This window comes from Balaenoptera physalus (genome assembly GCF_965194825.1).
Source record: "Balaenoptera physalus genome assembly, chromosome: 20".
Classification (NCBI taxonomy): Eukaryota; Metazoa; Chordata; class Mammalia; order Artiodactyla; family Balaenopteridae; genus Balaenoptera; species Balaenoptera physalus.
Genome location: NC_138901.1, coordinates 62,290,487 through 62,310,774, shown reverse-complemented (window position 1 = coordinate 62,310,774; position 20,288 = coordinate 62,290,487). Strand labels below are relative to the sequence as shown.

Below are 20,288 nucleotides of genomic sequence, written 5' to 3'. Positions count from 1 at the left end.
CCAAAGACACTGTGTGCTTAATGGGACAGGTAAGGGAGAAACAGGAGAGATGTAAAGGTTTCTCTTGAATACTTAAAACAGTTTTTTTAAACTTAATTTAAATGAGAAATATAACTATTAAAAACATCTCACCCACAAGCAAAAAATGGGCAACTTATTTCTAATGCGAGTTAGGGAAGTAGACAAATATTCATCTCAAACGGGATACAGGTGCCTCCTTCGCCTTTAAAAATCCCCAACTTTTTTATAAAGATTAAAGTAAGGGCCATCTGAACAAAAATGTAAGATCGGGTATCATTGCTCAAATCCAAGTAAAGTCCTCCTTGGTACTGAAGTTTGCCTGGATTTCCAGGCCCCGCCCTAGACTTACAGAATCAGATCCTCTTGGGCTGAGATCCTGAAGTCTGCATTTTAAAAGATCTCTGGGAAATTCTGATGTGTCCCGTTCTTCACCTGGGAATGTCCTAGCAGAGCAACAAGGTCCCTGCATTGTGACTCTGGCGAGCTAATTATTGGCCTACGTGGAGCACTTAGTATTTTTACAAGCATTCCAGAGAAGTGTGGGGTGGGCGTGGAGCAGCTGACGTTGATTCCAGGCAAGCACAGCTTCCATTTGTTTGCCGGAGTCTGTAAAGTGCTGGCCTTCCATCTTCGAGATGGAGGGTTGTAGTTTGGTATCTCTCCTCTCCACACCCTACTTGACCTGTTACCCCAAGGACTGTTCAACCTCCATTTCTGAACAGAGACGTCTGCCCCGAGCCCCTGTCTCTTCCGGGGCCCTGATGAGCGGGGCTAGGTCAGAAGTTCCTTTTAAATCCAGTTATAGGGCAAACCTGGAGCAAGCCCAGACAACACGCCTCAGTTTCCATTGATCCCTAGAACTAACGTGCTTTCTTGAGCAAAAGGCAGCCGAAGACTCAGAGAGCCAAGGGCCAAGGGGCGCAACATTCCTGGTTTGTAGAGTTTCCTGGTTTACAGCCTTCCTGCTCTTTCCTTCTGCGACCGCTCTCCTCCCTAGGTTGATAGCCTCACCTTGGGAGAGAAGGGGATGTGGAAGACAAGGGCATTCAGCTGCTGCTTCTACCGCAAGCACGAACACTCATCTGCATCCTTTCAGCTTTTCCATATCGCAACCAGATTTCCTTCCATCTTCACCGCTCCACTGATTTGAATACTAACTTGACTTCACCTTGCTTCTGCTGAATCATTACGGCCTCCTTGATAGTTTTCAGGACGCTTCCCTAAGAATTAGACGAGTGGCCAGAAAATTGGGTCAACCCAAGGTGATTCCTAGCTTGTGTTTTAGGCTCTTTGAGAAACAGAGACACCCGATTACCTTGAGTCATGAGGATTACAAGAAGGAGACCTGGAGAAATAAATCTCATGGCAATGGGAGACCGTTTGAAAACTGGAAAGTCACAGCGGAGGCAATAGGTTTCCAATTGTTAACGCAAGTTCGTGTGCCCAACGATGCAAAGTGAGCCCAAACAAACGGAAACGTTGGAGTTTGGAGCAGAGAAAGGTTTATTGCAAGACGATGCAAGGAGAACAAGTGGCTCATGCCCTAAAAGGCCCCGAGCTCCCCGAAGGGTTTCAGCAAACCGTTTTTAAAAGCCAGGTGAGAGAGGCGGGGGTCACCTGGAGCAGGGTGGTGTCACAGGGGTTAACTTCATCAGTCCTCAGGCTCCAGGAGGCCTGGGGCTATGTGCTCAGGGTCATCAAGTACTTAACATCTTCCATTTGGTGGGGGGTTCTCAACATCTGCAAAACAACACGGGAAATTTGCATCAAATACTATTATCTAGGTAGTTCAGAGAGGAGCTAAAGCAGAGGATATGGGGGGGAAGGCCTGTCCCGGGAAGGCCCCATAGGGTCCTGCTCGTTACACAATGACAGGGTATCTGGTGGCTCCCTGGCAAGCCTAGTCTATGATTCTCAACCAGAGTTTTGCAACATCAAATATGGTGATTCAGCTACTCTCTGGACGACTCAAGATCTGGCTTCCTGAGAGAGCAGGTCTGCTTAGATCAGCTTGTATGTATATCTTATACTCATACAGCACATCTATCTATATCCTACTCCATTTTTTATTTCCACAAACCCTCATCAGTCTAAAGAGCTAGGCAATTTTCCATATAACCTGTGAACTCATCTTTCAAGAGTTGGGGTTTTGCCTGCATCCTGCCAGAGAATAATCCCTTTAAGGATAAGAACAGGGGCCCGCTTCCAGTGATGTAAACATTTAACAGCTGGCTCTCTGGGAAAAATGTCTGCATACATACATGAGTTTATTATACATTTTAATGATATAAAGGATACATAGCACACAATTTATAAATAGTCACAAAAATACACAATACTCTGTATTGTAAATTCCACATAGTCAATTGATTTTTTTTTAAACATCTTTATTGGAGTATAATTACTTTACAATGGTGTGTGTTTCTGCTTTATAACAAAGTGAATCTAGTCAGTTGATTTTTGCAGCATGCTTTTACTGATTTTTGCTACACTCATATCTCTAGCCAACCTTGCAATTGATGAACAAAGGAGTTTCAGCTTGAATGTTGGTTGATATTTTCATTTACGTTGATGAGTAAGACAAAACTGAAGATGCGTGTTGAAATTTCACTTAATGATATGAATCACTTCTTTGCTGAATCAGATGTTTGTTTTCAATACTGGGAGAATGTAGCTTCTTTATTTTTTTTGCTTGTCACAATGTAATGGCCACAGACACAAGACATTTTTAAAGTTTCATCTGCATTATAGCATTTTCTCTATGACTTTCTTGAGTCTAGACAATCAAGAAAACAATAAATGAAGCCTTGATTTGTAGCTTTTAAGGATTTCCATGGTTTAAATACTCCCATCATGGTCAATCCCAATTTACCAATGTGACGTTGCTGAACTTAAAAATGGTAAGGGATACCGTCATTATGTAGTATTTCCACCATAATGATGCAACAGATGAAGATAAACTCAAAAGGATGAAAAACAGTAAAGTGTTGTAAAAGAATTAGAAAGTGATGTTTTGAGTATTTATTACCATTGTTTCGATATAATTTATTTAACTATACATTGATATAATTTAGCTCTCAATAACGACTCTTTAACAAGGGGCTTGCAAAATTCCTGCAAATTTAACAATGGGCTGTTGTGAGCCACTATAAATCAAACTACTGCCAGTTACCTGTCTGATTTCATTGCCTTGCATGCCCACAGCTAAAATACCTTCAGTGATTGCATGAGGGATCTTGGTCCAGTAAATTCGAGACATTGACTGTCTGACTCTCTGTTTGACATGTTCTATCTCCTTGACTAAAGTTTAACAACCTCCCAGTGGTAGCTGAGTTCAGAAGCTAATTTTTCTTAACTGATAAAGACTCATCTGGATGAAATACGGTGTATCGCTGATAAAAACCAGCTTACTCAGACCCATTAGTCTTGTAACAGTCACATTCAAAAAATAATGCAGTCTCTGCAGAATCTTCGCGAGAATATTACAAAATGGCCTCAGCTCCTAATATGCCAGATCAAAATTTTAAGTAGCCTTGATATAGCCCTGTTTTTTCATACGTAGCATGAAGTATAATCCACAACCTAACATATACCATTGTATGACTCTTTTTTCTAAAAATAAATTTATTTATTTTAAATGGAATTTTGGCTGTGCTGAGTCTTCGTTGCTGCGCACAGGCTTTCTCTAGTTGCGGCGAGCGGGGGCTACTCTTCTTCGTTGCGGTGCACGGGCTTCTCATTGCAGTGGCTTCTCTTGTGGGGAGCATGGGCTCTGGGCGTGCGGGCTTCAGGAGTTGTGGCGCGTGGGCTCAGTAGTTGTGGCTTGCGGGCTTAGTTGCTCCACAGCACGTGGGATCTTCCCGGATCAGGGATTGAACCCGTGTCCCCTGCACTGGCAGGCGGATTCCTAACCACTGCGCCACCAGGGAAGTCCCACCACTGTATGACTCTTAACATCTTTAAAGTGTCCTGTTTGTGTCTTTGTTTCTCTCCTCCTTTAGATTGTCAGGATCTCCCTGCAGCACTTAAAATGAGTCATCTTTGTTGTGGATGATGATTAATTGATGACGTTGGCTGCCAATAAATACCAGGACCTTCTAAATGGTCTAATCTTTTTTTTTTTTTAATTTATTTTATTTATTTATTTATTTTTGGCTGTGTTGGGTCTTCGTTGCTGCGCGCGGACTTTCTCTAGTTGAGGCGAGTGGGGGCTACTCTTCGTTGCGGTGCGCGGGATTCTCATTGCAGTGGCTTCTCTCATTGTGGAGCACGGGCTCTAGGCACACGGGCTTCAATAGTTGTGGCACGAGGGCTCGGTAGTTGTGGCTCATGGGCTCTAGAGCACAGGCTCAGTAGTTGTGGCACACGAGCTTAGTTGCTCCGCGGCATGCGGGATCTTCCCGGACCAGGGATCGAACCCATGTCCCCTGCATTGGCAGGCGGATTCTCAACCACTGCGCCGCCGGGGAAGCCCTAAATGGTCTAATCTTAATGGAACTTTAAGATTAGATTTCAGAGGCATCCCACATCATATAAGACTTTAGGTCATGGAGATCAATTAATTGTCTAGCTATCTCAGCTGCTGGGGTGGGTTCTGATTAATACTCCATAACACACCTCACCTGATAGCTCCAATCTGGGTTGCTTTTCCCTTGAGTTTTATTTATTTCAGGGAGAAAGAGAAGCAGTCCAACCGTCCCTGTAGAAGTGGGTGCCATTCCCCTTAGATGGGCTAAGTACACTTAGCTTTCCCGGAACTACTCATACGCGAGCATCTGAATTTCAATCTATTTTCTGGGAAGGATTTCAATAGAGCATCTGATTAATGCTCTTCCTTTCCGGCCAGTGAAGCATCATTAGCCCCATTTTATGGAGAGATACAACAGACCTGGCATGATTTGGGGATTTGCCCCAAATCACATCACTATTAAGTACCAGGGAGGGAAACTGGTCCTTCTTTCTCCAAGTGCTCATTCATTCATTCAACAATCATGCACTAGGAGTACACCATAGGCCAAGCTCGATGGCTGGTGCTGAGAATAGAAAGGAGAATATACGAGAAGGAATATAGCTATTTGATGTAGGGGGAAGACCATGGGCTTTGAGGTCAGACAGACCTAGGTTAGACTCCAGCTCTATGACCTCCTGGCTAATGTGACCTCGGTCAAGTTACTTAACCTGTAAGTCCCTGTAAAAGGGGAATCATATTTTCAACCTTATGGGGTTATGATGAGGGTCATAAATGATGTGTATGAAGCTGGCACAGAGCAAGTGCTTCAAAAATGTTTCCTGTGACTAAGGCTGGAAAATCATTGTCCCTGCCCTCGCAGGGACATAGTCTAATGGGGGAGACAATACGTGAAAACATACGACAGTGACATAATGGCTCTGATGGAAACGTAAGGAAAGAGAGGCTGTGGGAGTCCATTGTCTTCTTCTTGATCCGAAGGACACACACAGAAGTGCGACCCTGGGCATGTCATTTAGCCTCTGGGACACAGCTCCTCACTTGCTAAATAAGTGAGCTAGAATATGATACCTGAACTTGATAGAGTCTGTGTACCTTGGCTCTCTGTGAATACTCTCAACGAGGTGTGTGCTGCAATTTCATGTCATGAAAAAGTCATTCAATGAAAAAAGCCGGATGGTGATTCACACCCCTATAAATAACCTAGTAACATAAGCAAAACATAACAGCGACAACTGATACTACCTTCCTGTGGTTGTAAATGATAAAATTCTCAATGAACGCATCACACACTCAATTAAGTTGCCAATAAACCCTACACAAAGCACTTTTCTGTAAATATTAGTGTTATATTCTGTGCATGAAGGCCATTTGGATCCCATACCCAGTTACAGGTTATAGTTTCCAAAACTACTGATTCTCAACACAGCACTCAAGGAAAAGAATACCATTGATATTGATGGTACAAATTGGAATAAAATGTCCCAAATCTGTTTCTGAGTAATTTCCAAGAACAACGGTAAAGAATACATTGCAAGAACTTACATTGTTCTAAAATTTAGACCGAAAATGTTTTTAATCACCTTTCCCAACTTTGACAATGTGAAATGTCTCCAATTTCCCTGTATAAATAGCTATAAAAATGGAATTATGGGATTAAAAAAATTTAGAAGGAACAGACAGATTAGAGACAGTTGGCTGTAAAGGCAGTATTTTCTATTTCCTTTTCCTAAACATTCCTGCTCATCCCAACACACTCATACCCCCATATATCGCTCTCACCTCTTTTTTTCTCCTCTTCCTTTATTTTCCCACCAGCCGCCCTTTAACACACCCTCTCCACCCTCACCCCCCAGTGCCTAGACAGATTAGATAGAAGGGCAACTGTCATCAAATCACAACTGAGTTAGAATCTTTTATTGAAGACACAGATAAATCAGTTATGTACGCGTGGCTTTGGAGAAAAATGGCTTGCCCATCTCTAGTTAACTGCTGCCATTCTCCAAAGCCATGTGGACACAACTGATTTACCTGTGTCTTCAATAAAAGAATGGCATCCACTATGTCACAGGGAGAAGCACATATGGGTATGGTCAGGTCAGGGTGTGGGGAAAGGTCAGCCTGTCTTCCCAGCCAGGCTGAAATGCGGGGGCTTGTCAGCATCCCGAGCCTTAGAATGGGCCACCAAGGTCTGCACAGCTGAGAGAGCTCCGATTTAGGCGCCGCAGGGGAGGCGGGGGACCCTTCACGCCTTCACCCCCTCCACCTCTCTGTCTCCCCCGGAGCTGTGGTTACTAGGCGCGAGAGAGCCCATGGCAACGGCCGCCTGCCCGCAGGGTTTCCCCCCTCTCTCCGGCTCCCGCCGCCCGCCTCTCCCTCCACCGGCCAATCGGCTGCCGGCGAGCCAGCAGCGGCGGTCGTTGAGTGGTCCGCGGGCGCTGACGTCACAGAAGGGCGAGGCTGGGCGGGGCTGGGCCGGGCGGGGCCGGTAGTCCGCGCTCCAGCGGGTTGTAGTTTGTGGGGCTGCGACCCCTTCCCGCCCACGCCCGCTTCCCTGCCCCTCGCCCGGCACCACCGACAGGTGAGTGGTCCCTCGGGCTCCTGCCTGCTGCTGGGACGACCCCGACGGAGTCCCCGCCCCGGTTAGGACTCCAACGTCTGGCCTCAGAATTCGGGGTGAGGTCGTGGAAACCCTGGAATAACCCCCCCAGCCCGCCTCCATCTTCACTTCGCTACCCTCACCCCTGCAAATGAAAACCGTAAAACCCACAGGTACACTTACCCAGTCCCCCAAGCCTTCTTAATGTACGTTTCTGATGCTTTTCGTGGATTGAGAAGTTATTTCTAAATGCGGAACCAGGAAAGGTGTGTCAGAACCCCAGACCCTAAGTCGTGTAATACCTTACACCTGTTGGCAGTGCTGTGTTTGTCTCTGCGGTTCTTGTGTGCCTCAACCCTCTGCCTTGTTCCCCGGCTTACTTAGCCCGGTCTTCCAAATGCAGCCAAGGGGAGGGCTGGACGACCAGTCCCCCTGGCCGTTCAAAGAGTTGCTGAAATTCAGGTCACAGCAGTTGTTCCCTTACTGTCCATGGCCTTTTCTGTTCAGCTCTGGCTGTGAAGCGCTCATTTGTATTTTGACAGTTTGCACCAAGTAACTGTATGTTTTCTCCCTGGATGCTTATGGTGGCGTAGCTAAATAAACATTTTAGAAATGGGTAGAATTACTCGTTTGATTATTGTGAAAAAAGCAAACAGATAGACTCATAGGCCAAGCGTATTGAGGTATATGATAAAATATTCTACTTTATTCTTTTTAAAATAAAATATTTCACAAAACAAAGTGTTCAAGCATGCAGGTACCCACCCCTTGTTTAAGACAAAACAAAACAAAAAAACTGTTACAGACACGGAAGAGGCCTCCTATGTATCCCTTGGGAATCGCATGCCCTTTTTCTCCTTCCCCACCTACCAGAATTTAGTGTTTACTTATACTCTGCATATTTTTATACTTTTACTACTTAGGTATTTATCCAGAAACCAATATATAGTCTCATTTTAAACGTTTATATAATGCTATCATTCTATACATGCTCTAGGTCATTGCTTTTAACTGTTGTGTGATAATTCTTGCTTGGATTTATCACAGGTTACACATGCATACTCCTGTCGATGGACTTTTAGGCTTCTCCCTTTTAAAAATCACTAGAAACATATTCTTGTACATTCTAATTGTATAATTTCTGCGTCACAGGGAATGTGCTTTTTCAGCTTTAGTAGATACTGCCCCATAGCTCTCCAACGTGTAGTAATTTATACTTTCACCGTCAATGAAGAGAGTTCCTTATCAAACTGTTTTTTAAAAGAAAGAGATTACTCAACTTTTCCTGCATTCTTATTTAATATATGCATAGAGAGAAATTACTTAAACGCTGAAATCTGATATAATTTCTCCTAAGTCTGGTACTTATTAATGTGTCAGGGGCAGTGTTTTATTTCTGCTGCAGTTTGAAACTGTGAGGAATTAAATACATATGATCAAAGGAACAGGGGTTTTGTGTGATTCTTTCAAGCCTGTGCTGGTCACTGATCTGAGGCAAGGTGTGAAACAAGTCATGGAAACTTTCTGCCCTTGTCATGCCTTCTGCAGGCTATGAGCTATAGGTTTTTATACCTTGAAATATTTATGATCTTAAAGTCTTGCCTAAATGTGCTAATAAAATATATTTCCCCAGCTTGAGGCCACCTTTTGGGTTTTAAATGGAGCTTTCCAGTACTTATAATCTCTGTGTGATTAATTATATTTTTAGCATGTTAATATTTATAGAAGACTATTATAGCATTTTTCCAGTATGTAAATAAATAACTATTGACTCCACCTTCAATGAATACAGTCAAATACTGTATTTGACTTTGTAGCAGGTCTCATTTCTTAAAATGCTTTTTTGGTCATGACTAAAAGCATAATAAAAAAACAATTGCATGATTTAGGGGATGAATTTTTCCACAGCTATTTTCAGTCATCTTCCCAAAGAATTTGTTTAGTTTACTTGCAAATGTGAGATATTTATAGCATCAGTTAAGGATCATAGTATGTGCTGCTCATGGCCTCTTAGGAAGAGGCTGAGTTAGAATTTAGAGAATAATTTAAACATTGTGAAAGGCACGTCACCCAAGTAAGCGATAGGCTTTTAAAAACTGATATTATTTCTTCCTTAAAACTTTGGTAGAATTTATCAGTGAACCCATCTGGACCTGAAGCTTTCTTTGAAGGAAGATTTTAAACTATAGATTCAATTTCTTTAATTCCTATACAGCTGTTCAGGTTACCTATTTCTTCTTTAGTCAGTTTTGTTTGTATCTTTAAAAAATTTTGTCCATTTCCTCTCTGTTGTCAAATTCCTTGGCATAGGTTGTTAGTAATCCTACGTTATTAACTTTCTAACATTTGCAGGGGCTTTAGTAGTATTCCCTCTTTCATTTCTGATAGTAGTCATTTGTCTTCTGTTTTTTAAAACTTGATCAGTCTTGCAAGAGGTTTATCAATTTTATTGTTAAGATTTCATTGCTTTTCAAAAATTTGTTCATTTTCTACTTCATTGACTTTTTATTATTTCCTTCTTTCTACTTTGGGTTTACTTTGCTTTTTTTTTTTTTTTTCCTAGCCATTAAGATGAAAGTATAGATCGTTGATTTTAGCTCATTCTTATTTTCTTGTATAAGCATTTAAAGCTATAAACCTCACTCTAAACACTCTTAGCTGAATTTCACAATTTTGATATGTTCTGTTTTTTATTCTCATTCAGTTCAAAATATTTTCTAATTTCCTGTGTTATTTCTTCATTGACCCATAGGATATTTAGAAGTGTGTTGTTTAGTTTCCTAGTATTTGAGGATTTTCCGAATACCTTTCTATTATTGATTTCTAATTTAATTCTGATATGGTCAGAGAGCATACTCTGTAGAGCTTTAGTTTATGTAGATTACATCTATTGATATTTATTATATCAGAAATTAAAATAGAGAAATTAAAAGTATTAACTCTTTTAAAAATAACCATAACAACCTATTATATAGTAACATAAATAATACTTTTCATTAAAAAAACTATGTTTTCTGAAACAAATTTAGTGAGAAGAGTGGCATTGTTTCACATTTTTGGTAAAGTTTAAAAATTTTTGTTAGTAGCTGGGTTCTCATATCTACTTCTGCATTCAGTCTGTTGTGATATCGCATATCATGTCACCTCTGGAAACCTCTATTGTACATTTCTGAGAGAACGAGAGTGAAAAAGGCCAATCACATCTGGGTGTTTACTATAAAAATAACCTTGACCTTGTCACTCCAGAGAAGGTCTTAGGCGAGCCCATGGTTTCCTGGGTCACATTTTGAGAACTGCTGCTCTGAGGTTTACAGTATGCATTTTTGACTTACTGTAGTATATGCTTAAATAACATTCTTCCATTTTAGTCATAAGGCCTTTACAATAGTACTTTTCCATTTCAGCTCTCCCATCATTTGTGCTATTATTACCATATAACTTACTTTTGTTTTTATTATAAACTTCCCAATAAATTTTTATTATTTTTACTTTAAGCAGCCATCTTTTAAAGAAATTTAAAAGTTAGAAAAGTTTTTTTTTTTTTTTTGCTATTAGCACACATATTTACCATTTCTGAAACTTCATTTCTTTGTGTAGCTCCAAGTTTCCATCTGGTATAATGTCCTTTTGCCTGAAGAATTTCCTTTCACAGCCCTTTTAGTGCAGTTCTGCTGCTGAATTCTCTTCGCTTTTGCTCTTATATGTATATGTGTATATATATATATATATATATATATATATATATATATATATATATATATATAAAACCCTTTTATTTCACCTTCATCTTTGAAGGATATTTTCACTGGAAATAGAATTCTAGGATTACACTTTCTTCCAGCCCTTTAAAGATGTTGTTTGATTGTCTTCTGGCTTGCATAATTTCTGACAAGAATTCTTCACTAATTCTTATCTTTGTTCCTTTCTAGCTATTGTGTCTTTTTTCTCTGATTTTAATTTTTTCTCTTGATTGTGAACTTTCAGCAATTTTATTATGATGAGCCTTGAGGTCGTGCTGTGTGCACACGCACATGGACGTGTGTTTATCCTCTTGGAGTGTGTGGAGCTTCTTAGACATAGGGGTTTGTAGTTTTCATCAAATTTGGGAAATTTGCAGCCATTATTTCTTCAGATATCTTGTCTCCCTCTCCTCTTAATATGACACCCCAAGTGCATGATGTTAGACCACTTGATATTATACCATAAGTTACTGAGGCTCTTTTCATTTTTTTTTTCCAGTTAATTAAAAAGTCTGTGCTTTGGTTTGGTTAGACTCGAGCTCAATAATCTTTGCTTCTCCGGTGTCTAATCTGCCGTTAATCCAATCTAGTGAAATTGTGCAAGAATATATTATATGTTTTATCCCTAAAGTTTCATTTTGTTCTTTTTTAAGTCTTCCATATCTCTCTTCATTATGTTCTTGTTTTCCTTTAAATACTTGTACGTAGTTTTCTAGTGCCATCACATCTCCGCCATTTGTATGCCTGTTTCTATTGACTGATTTTTCTCCTAATTATGGGCCACATTTTTCTGCTTCTTGGCATGTCTGGAAGTTTTTGATTGGATGCTGGACACTGTGGTGCTATATATTTGAGCTCTTGATGTTGGCAGGCACTTTACTTGTGGATTAGTTTGAGCTCTTTGAGGCCTGTATTCAAGCTTTTCCAGAGTCTTTAGTACCTTCATTTCTAAAGATAGGTCAGCCCCATTCTAATGTGTGACCTCTCGGGGCTTTCCATCAAATGCTCCAGGTGACCACTAACAACTTTCCACTCTGATTGGTCTGGGTTCAAAATGTCTCCGTGCCCTCTGTGAGCTCTAGGAATTGTGCAGCTAACAGCACTGCCATCGTTCTTTGCCAAGGTCTGTGGAACATTCCTTGATGTATGTACAACCTATTACCCAGCAAAGACCCAAGTGGACCCCTACATAGATTTATGGAGCACTTTTTCTGCATAACTCATTTTACTCCAGAATCCTGCGTCCCAACTTCCAGGTGTCTCAGCCTCCCCAAATTCTGACCTCCTCCTCAACTCACAAATGCTGCCAGGCTCTGTTTGGTTTTCATCTGTTTTCCCCACAGTCTGGAAATTGCCTCCAGGAGATCAGAGGGCTCACCTTATTTGTTTCTCTTCTCTCACAGATCAGAGTCCTGTGCAGCCTGAAAACAGCTGTTTCATATATTTTGTCTAGTTTTTTAGGTGTAAGAGGCTAAGTCTAGTTTTCATTACTCTATCCTGGTTGAAGGCAGAAATCTGTTTTGAGTTAAGTATTTCTTAGGCCATGAGATTCTCAATTTTCTCGACCAATAATGACCAAAAGAAAAAAAAAAGAAAAGAAGACATTGCCAGGCTGTTGTCTCTTATTGGGTCTTCCTAAATGACTTAGAAGGTGGCCTCCTGGAGCTAGAACATGGAATCCTGGAATATGGAATGGCAATGGAATATTGTCTCTCATGTGAAACTTACTGCCATATGTGAGGAGCTCTACATCTGGGAACTTTTTAAACAACTGACTTTATGCTGCAGATTCCAGATTCTAAATTATATCCCATCTCTAATTAAAAATTATCACTGGATGCTTTTACAAACCATGTTGATTTTCTCAAGTCATATGTCTCCTCTGGCTTGTGAACCCCTGCATTTCACACATGTGTTAAACCTGAACACTCATGGTTCGATATTTGACAAACATGGATTGAGCTGCCTCAAGATTTCAGCATCATAGGTGTCGAGTAAATACTTGTGGGAATTCTACACCTGGAATTCCATGATTGAAGGACCAAGTGTGACATTAGCTTTTAGATTCATTGTTGTCAGGAATTAAGAAAAGCCAAGCAAGAGTGGTCCAGTCTTACTCGAAGCTTCTTGCTCAAAGAAAACTGATGGGATTATTTCTAGATGTGACTTGGGGAAGGGGTTGAAACTAAAAGTAGCCAGGAGGACCCTCGTGGCTCAAGTTACTTGGAATTTGCTTTTTCAAAAAACAATGTTTAAGTTTCAGACTTAGGTGTGGAATGGCAAGTGGTTATTAAGGCTTTTGTTTTTACCATCGTACTCTAAGCTTGGCCAGTATAAAGTGTTTGGGGGCTGAGGGAGGGAAGAATAAGGAAAAAATCAGGGAGCTAGGGTCATGTGGGATACCACCAGTGGCAGTGCGTAGCTCTTTCATCACATGTAGTCCGAGTGGATTTTGATTTGGCCACAATTCTATAAATAGATTATTTTGTGGTTTGGGTACCAATGGCGTCAAAACAGCTATTTAAAGAATCATGGAATGTGTTTTTGTTTGTTTGTTTTTTCTTAGTAGGAGGCTACAGAATTGGATCTGATATTATTTTTCCTTTTCAGTAAATGCGTCCATAGACATTAACCCCCAAACAGAATGACGTTCAGATGCTGAAAAGTATGTCATAGTCTATGGCATCCTTGGCCTTCTGGACTAACAATGACCCCAAATTCCGGACAATAGAATATTTTCAGCTGGTAGAAAAGGGTAAAGTGGCTCTCTATGTTTTAACAGGGGGAGAGGTCCAAAATACATATATTTTCAGAAATGCATGTTCTGGAATGATACATATAATGATTAAGAAAATTCAATTTTTGTATTAAAAAGCTCTGTGCATATGTATATAGGGAGATGTATATAGATTTAAAAATAATATATATGTTGGTATATGAAAAGGAAAAATCTGGAAAGATACAACTAGTAATGAATTATTCACAGTGTCTACTTCTGAGGAGTTTATTTTGAAGGGGAGAGAGTGGATATTTATCTTTTACTTTGTATACGCCTCTGAGCTAGTAATTTTAAAAGCTAACATTTATTGAGCATTAACTATGTGCCCAGAACTGTGCTAAGTATTCCAAATACTTAGCATCACCTTACTTAATGCTCAGGGGCTGCCAGAGCATGTCTGTCTCTATCGGAGTTGCTTAGAGGTGGCAAGTTGCCAGGAAAAGGGGATCTAGGTACTTCCTTGAGTTATGTTTGCTTACCTGCCACACCAGTGTTACTCTGATCGTGTGTTTATTTAGGAAGACTCGGGGGCCGGGGGGTGGATGCCGCAAGCAACCCCTTGCAGCTAATACTGCTTATAACAAACCAAAGTAGCAATGACTATTGTTATTCCCAGTTTAGAGATGAGGACAGAGAGCTTAAGTCATTTGCACAAGGTCTCACAGCTAGTAAATAGCAGAGCCAAGATCTGAATAACCATTTTGTTAAAAAGCATAGTTCAGGCTCTTCATTTGAATGTTACAAGACGGTGTTACTTCTCATAATTTAAAAAATATTTCAAAACTTCAAACGGCCAGTCTACAAAAATGTAATTTGAATACAATCTAGAGACAGAGATGAAAAAAAAATGCAGAATATGTTATCACAAGTAAAGGTGGTTATCAAATTAAAACAAATATCTTGTGTGTTAGACAACACTGCTGCTTATAGTAAGTCAGATGTGGCCTTTTATCTGTGAGTTTTCACCAAAGGTTAATTTGTGTGACTGTCTATTTTTGCTTCCCCCCTTTCCCCCACCTTTCAAACAGGAGAGATTTACAAATAGTGCTTGAGCATCATGGAGCTTCTAGGTTCTACTTTAGCGGCAACTTATGCCCACCCTAGACCAACACCAGCCAGCTTCCTACCAGCCATCAGTGCCATGGCCTCAAGCTATAGGGACTGCTTCCCCCACTGCAATCTGACCCGTAGTCTGAGCCTGCCTTGGAGACCAAGCACGTACTACAAAGCAGCCTCCAACTCGCCAGCCTTGGACCCGTACTGCACCAGATCTCAGAGGGTGTCCGAGAGCACCACGCTTCCCTTTGTTTCCAACAGAACCACACTCTTCACCAGGTATACTCCCGACGATTGGTACAGGTCCAACTTAACCAACTTTCAAGAATCCAACACTTCCCGACACAATTCAGAGAGACTAAGGATAGATACATCTCGCTTGATTCAAGACAAATATCAACAAACGAGAAAAACCCAGGCGGACTCCACCCAAAATCTGGGAGAACGAGTCAACGACATAGGATTTTGGAAATCTGAAATCACTCATGAGTTGGATGCAATGATTGGAGAGACAAATGAACTAACCGATATTAAGAAAAAACTGGAGAGGGCTTTGATGGAGACAGAAGCCCCTCTTCAGGTAACTATAAGATCTTATTAAAAGGACACTGCATTTTTATGATTATAACCCAGTCGTTGAATTTCTGAGGTTATTTATCTATTGAATTATATTTCGCTTCACCTGTAGAAGCCAAGCCCTTGTCAATAAATCTGTACCTGGTTTCAGTGATGATAAAACCATTGCCATTTTTCTCACATTATACCGAACAACCATTTAAGTAGAAAGAATTCTGGAATTCCCTGGCGGTCCAGCGGTTAGGACTCAGTGCTTTCACTGCTGAGGGCGCAGGTTCAGTCCCTGGTTGGGGAACTAAGATCCTGCAAGCCCAGTGGTATGGCCAAGAAAGAAAAAAAAGTAGAGAGAATTCTGCATGCAAAGCCAAGGAGGCTAATTAAAGCGACACTCTTAAGACACAGTATTTTATGGTGAAAATGCCATCTTCCCATCTCTTAAATAGGCTGCTTGGTTATTGCTGTCCCTGGATTAACATAAACGTTGTTTGAGAGGAAAAAACCTGTTTTTTTTAGTCTGTGTCATGAAATGCCTTCTGTATGTGCGCTATGATTCCGCTTCAGGCACAGTGAAATGATCAGAGTAGAGCTTCTTAGGAATGAGTTTGGTTAAATAGAGAGATGGGATAGAAGTTAAGCCAGTTTTGGTCCTAGAGGCAGCCTTTCAGTTGGTTGCTGGACTCTGACCAGGCTTCTGAATGGAGATCAAATTACCTTCAATCCTCTGAGTGTGCGATGGGCCCCCTGACCCCATTCTATCCACCACCGTTGGAAGAAGACATTCTGTATGTGAAGATGTCCAAATGATGCAGATTATTTTAGAAGTTGCGTATATGTGAATGGGCAAAGCGAACACTATTTTTCTCCATGTTTGTGTGACTCATTTTCCTGGTGATAAGCATTTTCAATAGGTCTTTTTTTTTTTTTTTTTATGGCATCCATAGTAGAAGAGATTAGATAATCGAAGAGCTAGAAGTCTAGTGGTTTGGGGGGTTTGCTGGAGACCCCTGCACACTGTAGCTTCTTACTGCACCCCTCCTCCCCACTAAACACAAATGCACACAAATACACACGACCACAGAAATCCTGAGAAAGGTCGACAGGACACTAATGATATTCTTTTAAAAGAACTCACCATGAATTGTTTTTTGGGATCAGAAGCCCTCCCATACTTTCTCTGAGCTCTGGATCATTTTGAGGATTCCTGGTCTATTCTACAATACATCCCATCCCACCCCACCCACCACTTACTTTAATGAGCACTTAAAATGACAGCCACTTACCTTTTACTTAATTTCCAGAGGAGATTCAATTTCTTCCCTTGACACTCCTTTCAGTGATGACTGCTTTCAATGAGATGGGCATAATTTAAATTTCTTTTCTGCAGTTTTTGTCCAGATATCTTGTGTGTTTAAACATTTACAATCAGCACGGTATCAGAAGATCCCAATTAAAATGAGAATTAGTCCCATGAACAGATACAGCTCAAAAGAGGAAACACTGATGATCAACTGTATAGAAGACAAAAACATTAAAACTCAATAATAAAAATGCAAACTCAGTCAATGAAGTAACCATCTTTGGCTTACCAAATTTGCAAAAATGAAAACTGATAGTGTGTAGGGTTGGCAAAAGTGCAGAAGACGGACACTTTGGATATTGCTAGTAGACTATGGTTGAGTAGAAATTTCCTGGAAAGCAATTTCGTAATACACATTAAAATAATCAGAGTTCCCTTCAACCCATTCATTCATCTTCTAGTCAGTGTACATTATACCATTAAAAAATTAGAGATTCACTCCAAGATTTTGTTCAATGACATCATATCCAGATTACAGTGTACATACTATTATATTTTATGCTTTTTAAAAATTTAACATTATAGTCATCCCATGTCATGAAATACTCTTTGAAAAAAGTATTTTAACATTTACATAATGTTATTTCATGCATAATTTAGTTGTTGGCTATCTAAGCTGTTTTCCATTGGAGTCATTAATGTACTTTGTCTCAGACTATTTCAAGTCTACTATTTAACATCAATCCTAAAAAGCATAAAATTATGAGGGCATTATAACTTCCGTTAAAAACAAACAAAACTGATAGGAGTATGGGTAACTCATTTTTGACTTCTCTCTACTTTTTCTCTTTAATGGATAAAGCATATTATTTTTATAATTAGGAAAACAATACATGGTACTTTAACAATAATCACCTGGATTTTTGGCTACACAAATATTCTGAGGTCTTTAAATAATCATTTGTTTCTTCCTCACTCTTCTCTGTAGAAAATATTTGGAAATAAGGTCTTGAAGACTATGATTTGGGTTATTGAACTATTTCTCTAGAAGGAATTGATGCCAGATAATTTTCTCAGATGCTGATTTGTGGGGATTAAGTAGCGGCCATCTGCTTTAGTTTGTCAACTTTCCAAATTAGGAATTTTTTTCAAACTCTTTACCTTTTCACTAGCAGCAGGGATTCACTTAGTTGTCACACTGAGTTTCGTGTTTGATTTCCAGCAAAATGGCTTGAAAAGTTGATATTGGGAGCATCTATTGACTTGTTTTAGAAACAGGTTATTAGAAGTGCTAGTCACTGATTTTAGTCAGTTTGTATTAGTGTTTTTCATTATTTGTGTATCTGTAGGTAGCCCGGGAATGTCTATTTCATCGAGAGAAGAGAATGGGAATCGATCTAGTTCATGATGAAGTGGAAACAGAGTTGCTGATGGTAAATATGGGGCAAACCCTTCAATAACAAGAGACCGCTTGCAAATGTGCGTTTAATGTTTAATGTATAGAAACAAAAAATGATGTTATGTAAAGACACAGTAAGGAGTTCTAGTATCAGATATTTATGGCATTTAGAAAAGATACATTTTATTTTATTTTTTATTGAAGTATAGTTGATTTACAATGTGTTAGTTTCTGGTGTACAGCAAAGTGATTCAGTTATACATTATATATATGTATATTCTTTTTCATATTCTTTTCCATTATGGTTTATTATAAGATACTGAATATAGTTTCCTGTGCTATACAGTAGGACTTTGTTGTTTATTTTATTTTTTTAGAAAAGATACATTTTTGGGGGGTTATGAAAGTAATAGATATTTATTGACAGAATTTGAAAAATGCAGTAAACGATAAATATAAAAATCACCTAAGTTCAATTAGACAGAAATGACTGTTAATGTTAGAGTATTTCAGTCTTTTTAATAATCATACTTAGGTAGACACCACCCAACTTAAAGACACACAGACATATCTTCCAGATTAGAATTATACTGTATCTATGCATTTGAATAGTGCTTTTTTTGTTGGATAAATGCCCAACAAAAAAAGCATGATGTTTATTCTTAAATATAGATGTGGAAAGGCAGTGCTGTGTTTTTTTAGAAGACAATGTTTTAGAGCATTTTTAGGTTCACAGCCAAATTGAGGGGAAGGTCCAGAGGTTTCCCATGTGGCCTCTCCCTCCTCACATGCATAGTTTTGATAACTGTATGTATTTCTGATTATTTCCTTAGGATACATTTCTAAAACTGTAATCCACGCATCAAAGGGTATATGCATTTGGACAGCTTTTGATAAGCCATCTGGGAGCTTATAGTTATATCTGATCTAGGGTGCTGGTCCTTCCACTAGGCTCTCTCCCACCTTCCACCAATTAAAGATGGTTTTGTTCTGAGTTCTCTGACCTTTACCTCCTAGGCTCTCTCCCACAAGATCTCTGCCATTCCTTAAGATTTCAGCCCTTAGGTACCTGGGACCCTTCCCAGTCTCTTTTTTTTAGCCCAGATACTCTATTAAGCATTCGTTCTGCATCCCCAAGTGCCAAACATATGTACGTTGGTAACTCATTTTTTGGTTCACATTCATGAAGCTTAAAAGTGAACTTTTCTTTGACGCTGATGCCTTCTGCCTTCCCCTTCCTATTGATGGTACTGTTACTGGTTCTACGACTCCATCCCAAGAGGGTTCTGCTCTGAGACAGTATTGAATAGAACCCTGATACCAGCAGCAAAGAATGTCTGGGTGGATTTTCACCACCAGTAGCAAGAAACGCCTCCCCGTCTGGGATTTCCGCCTCTACGTGGCTTGTAGGACCCCAGCCGCCTCACAACCAGCCGGGTGATGGGTCAGCTTCAAGTGACTCAGGAGCAAATACTGAGAATGCACATCTTTAAGGAAACACCGCTGCTTCCCAAGCTCAGGGATGAGTGAGAATTTGAGAATGTCGTCCTCAAAACACACTGTCTATAGAAATGGAGTGCTTGCTCCTATAGGTGCCATTTGCCATGATCCAGATTCCATTTGGACTTATAGTTTGATTTGTAAAGTGTGATTTCAGTTGCCTATTCTACCTGTTAAGAGTGTGATAGTTTACCCACTTACCCCAAACTTAAAAAGGCTCAGTTAAGCCTTTAAGTTTGTATGTATCTGTGGATACATAGAACCACAGGAAGCAGGGTCTGGGTTTAACAGTGAGGTCCCAGAAATGATTGTATATCCACAGTTCAGCCGAGAGTTAGCACACATCCATGCTTGTGGTCAGAACTCAGGGTTCTTGTGACCTGGCCAGTATTCCTCAGCCAAGAAGAGGGTGGAGCCCACATCGTACATGAGGATTAAGTTCTAAATCATACTTTATGACCCATGTCACATGATAAGTCCTACCCTTTAGTGAGATCTTACCATCTGCGAGGCACAAAACTATCTACCCCACAGCATAGAAAGGAAGGTGTTATTACCCTTAGTCTATAACTTGCCTTTGCTCCCAGCATTTGCAAAGGCAGCATTGGAGCTGGGCTATCTGATGCCAGAGCATGTCTTTAACCACTATTCCACCCAAGACTTAGGAGGGTGAAGCAACAGGAGGGGGTTTGCTTGAGATGAGGGCATGCCAAAGGCTGTGAAGTCTCTATTCTACCTCCCCGCTCCGCCACCCCATCCCAAGACCACAGCTCCCAAGAGGAGAACCGTAAGAGATGCTTCGCAAAGGTTTCGCCTGCTCAGATTGTAGGATTAATTCAAGGTTCTTCAAATG

General features: G+C 40.3%; 1 protein-coding gene across 2 annotated transcripts in view; it reads left to right on the top strand.

Annotated features, from left to right (window-relative positions):
- Positions 1–6,969: 6,969 nt before the first annotated feature.
- Positions 6,970–20,288, top strand: part of TEKT3 (tektin 3) — a 37,060-nt gene continuing 23,741 nt past the window's right edge. The window contains exons 1-3 of one of the 2 annotated variants that reach the window (XM_082441413.1): positions 6,970–7,070; positions 14,636–15,243; positions 17,886–17,969. In XM_082441413.1, coding sequence (XP_082297539.1) covers positions 14,665–15,243; positions 17,886–17,969 — 663 coding nt within the window. In that variant the 5' untranslated portion in view covers positions 6,970–7,070; positions 14,636–14,664. Of the gene's footprint in view, positions 7,262–14,635; positions 15,244–17,885; positions 17,970–20,288 lie in introns of both variants that reach the window. The other variant, XM_082441412.1, reaches the window with a different exon arrangement.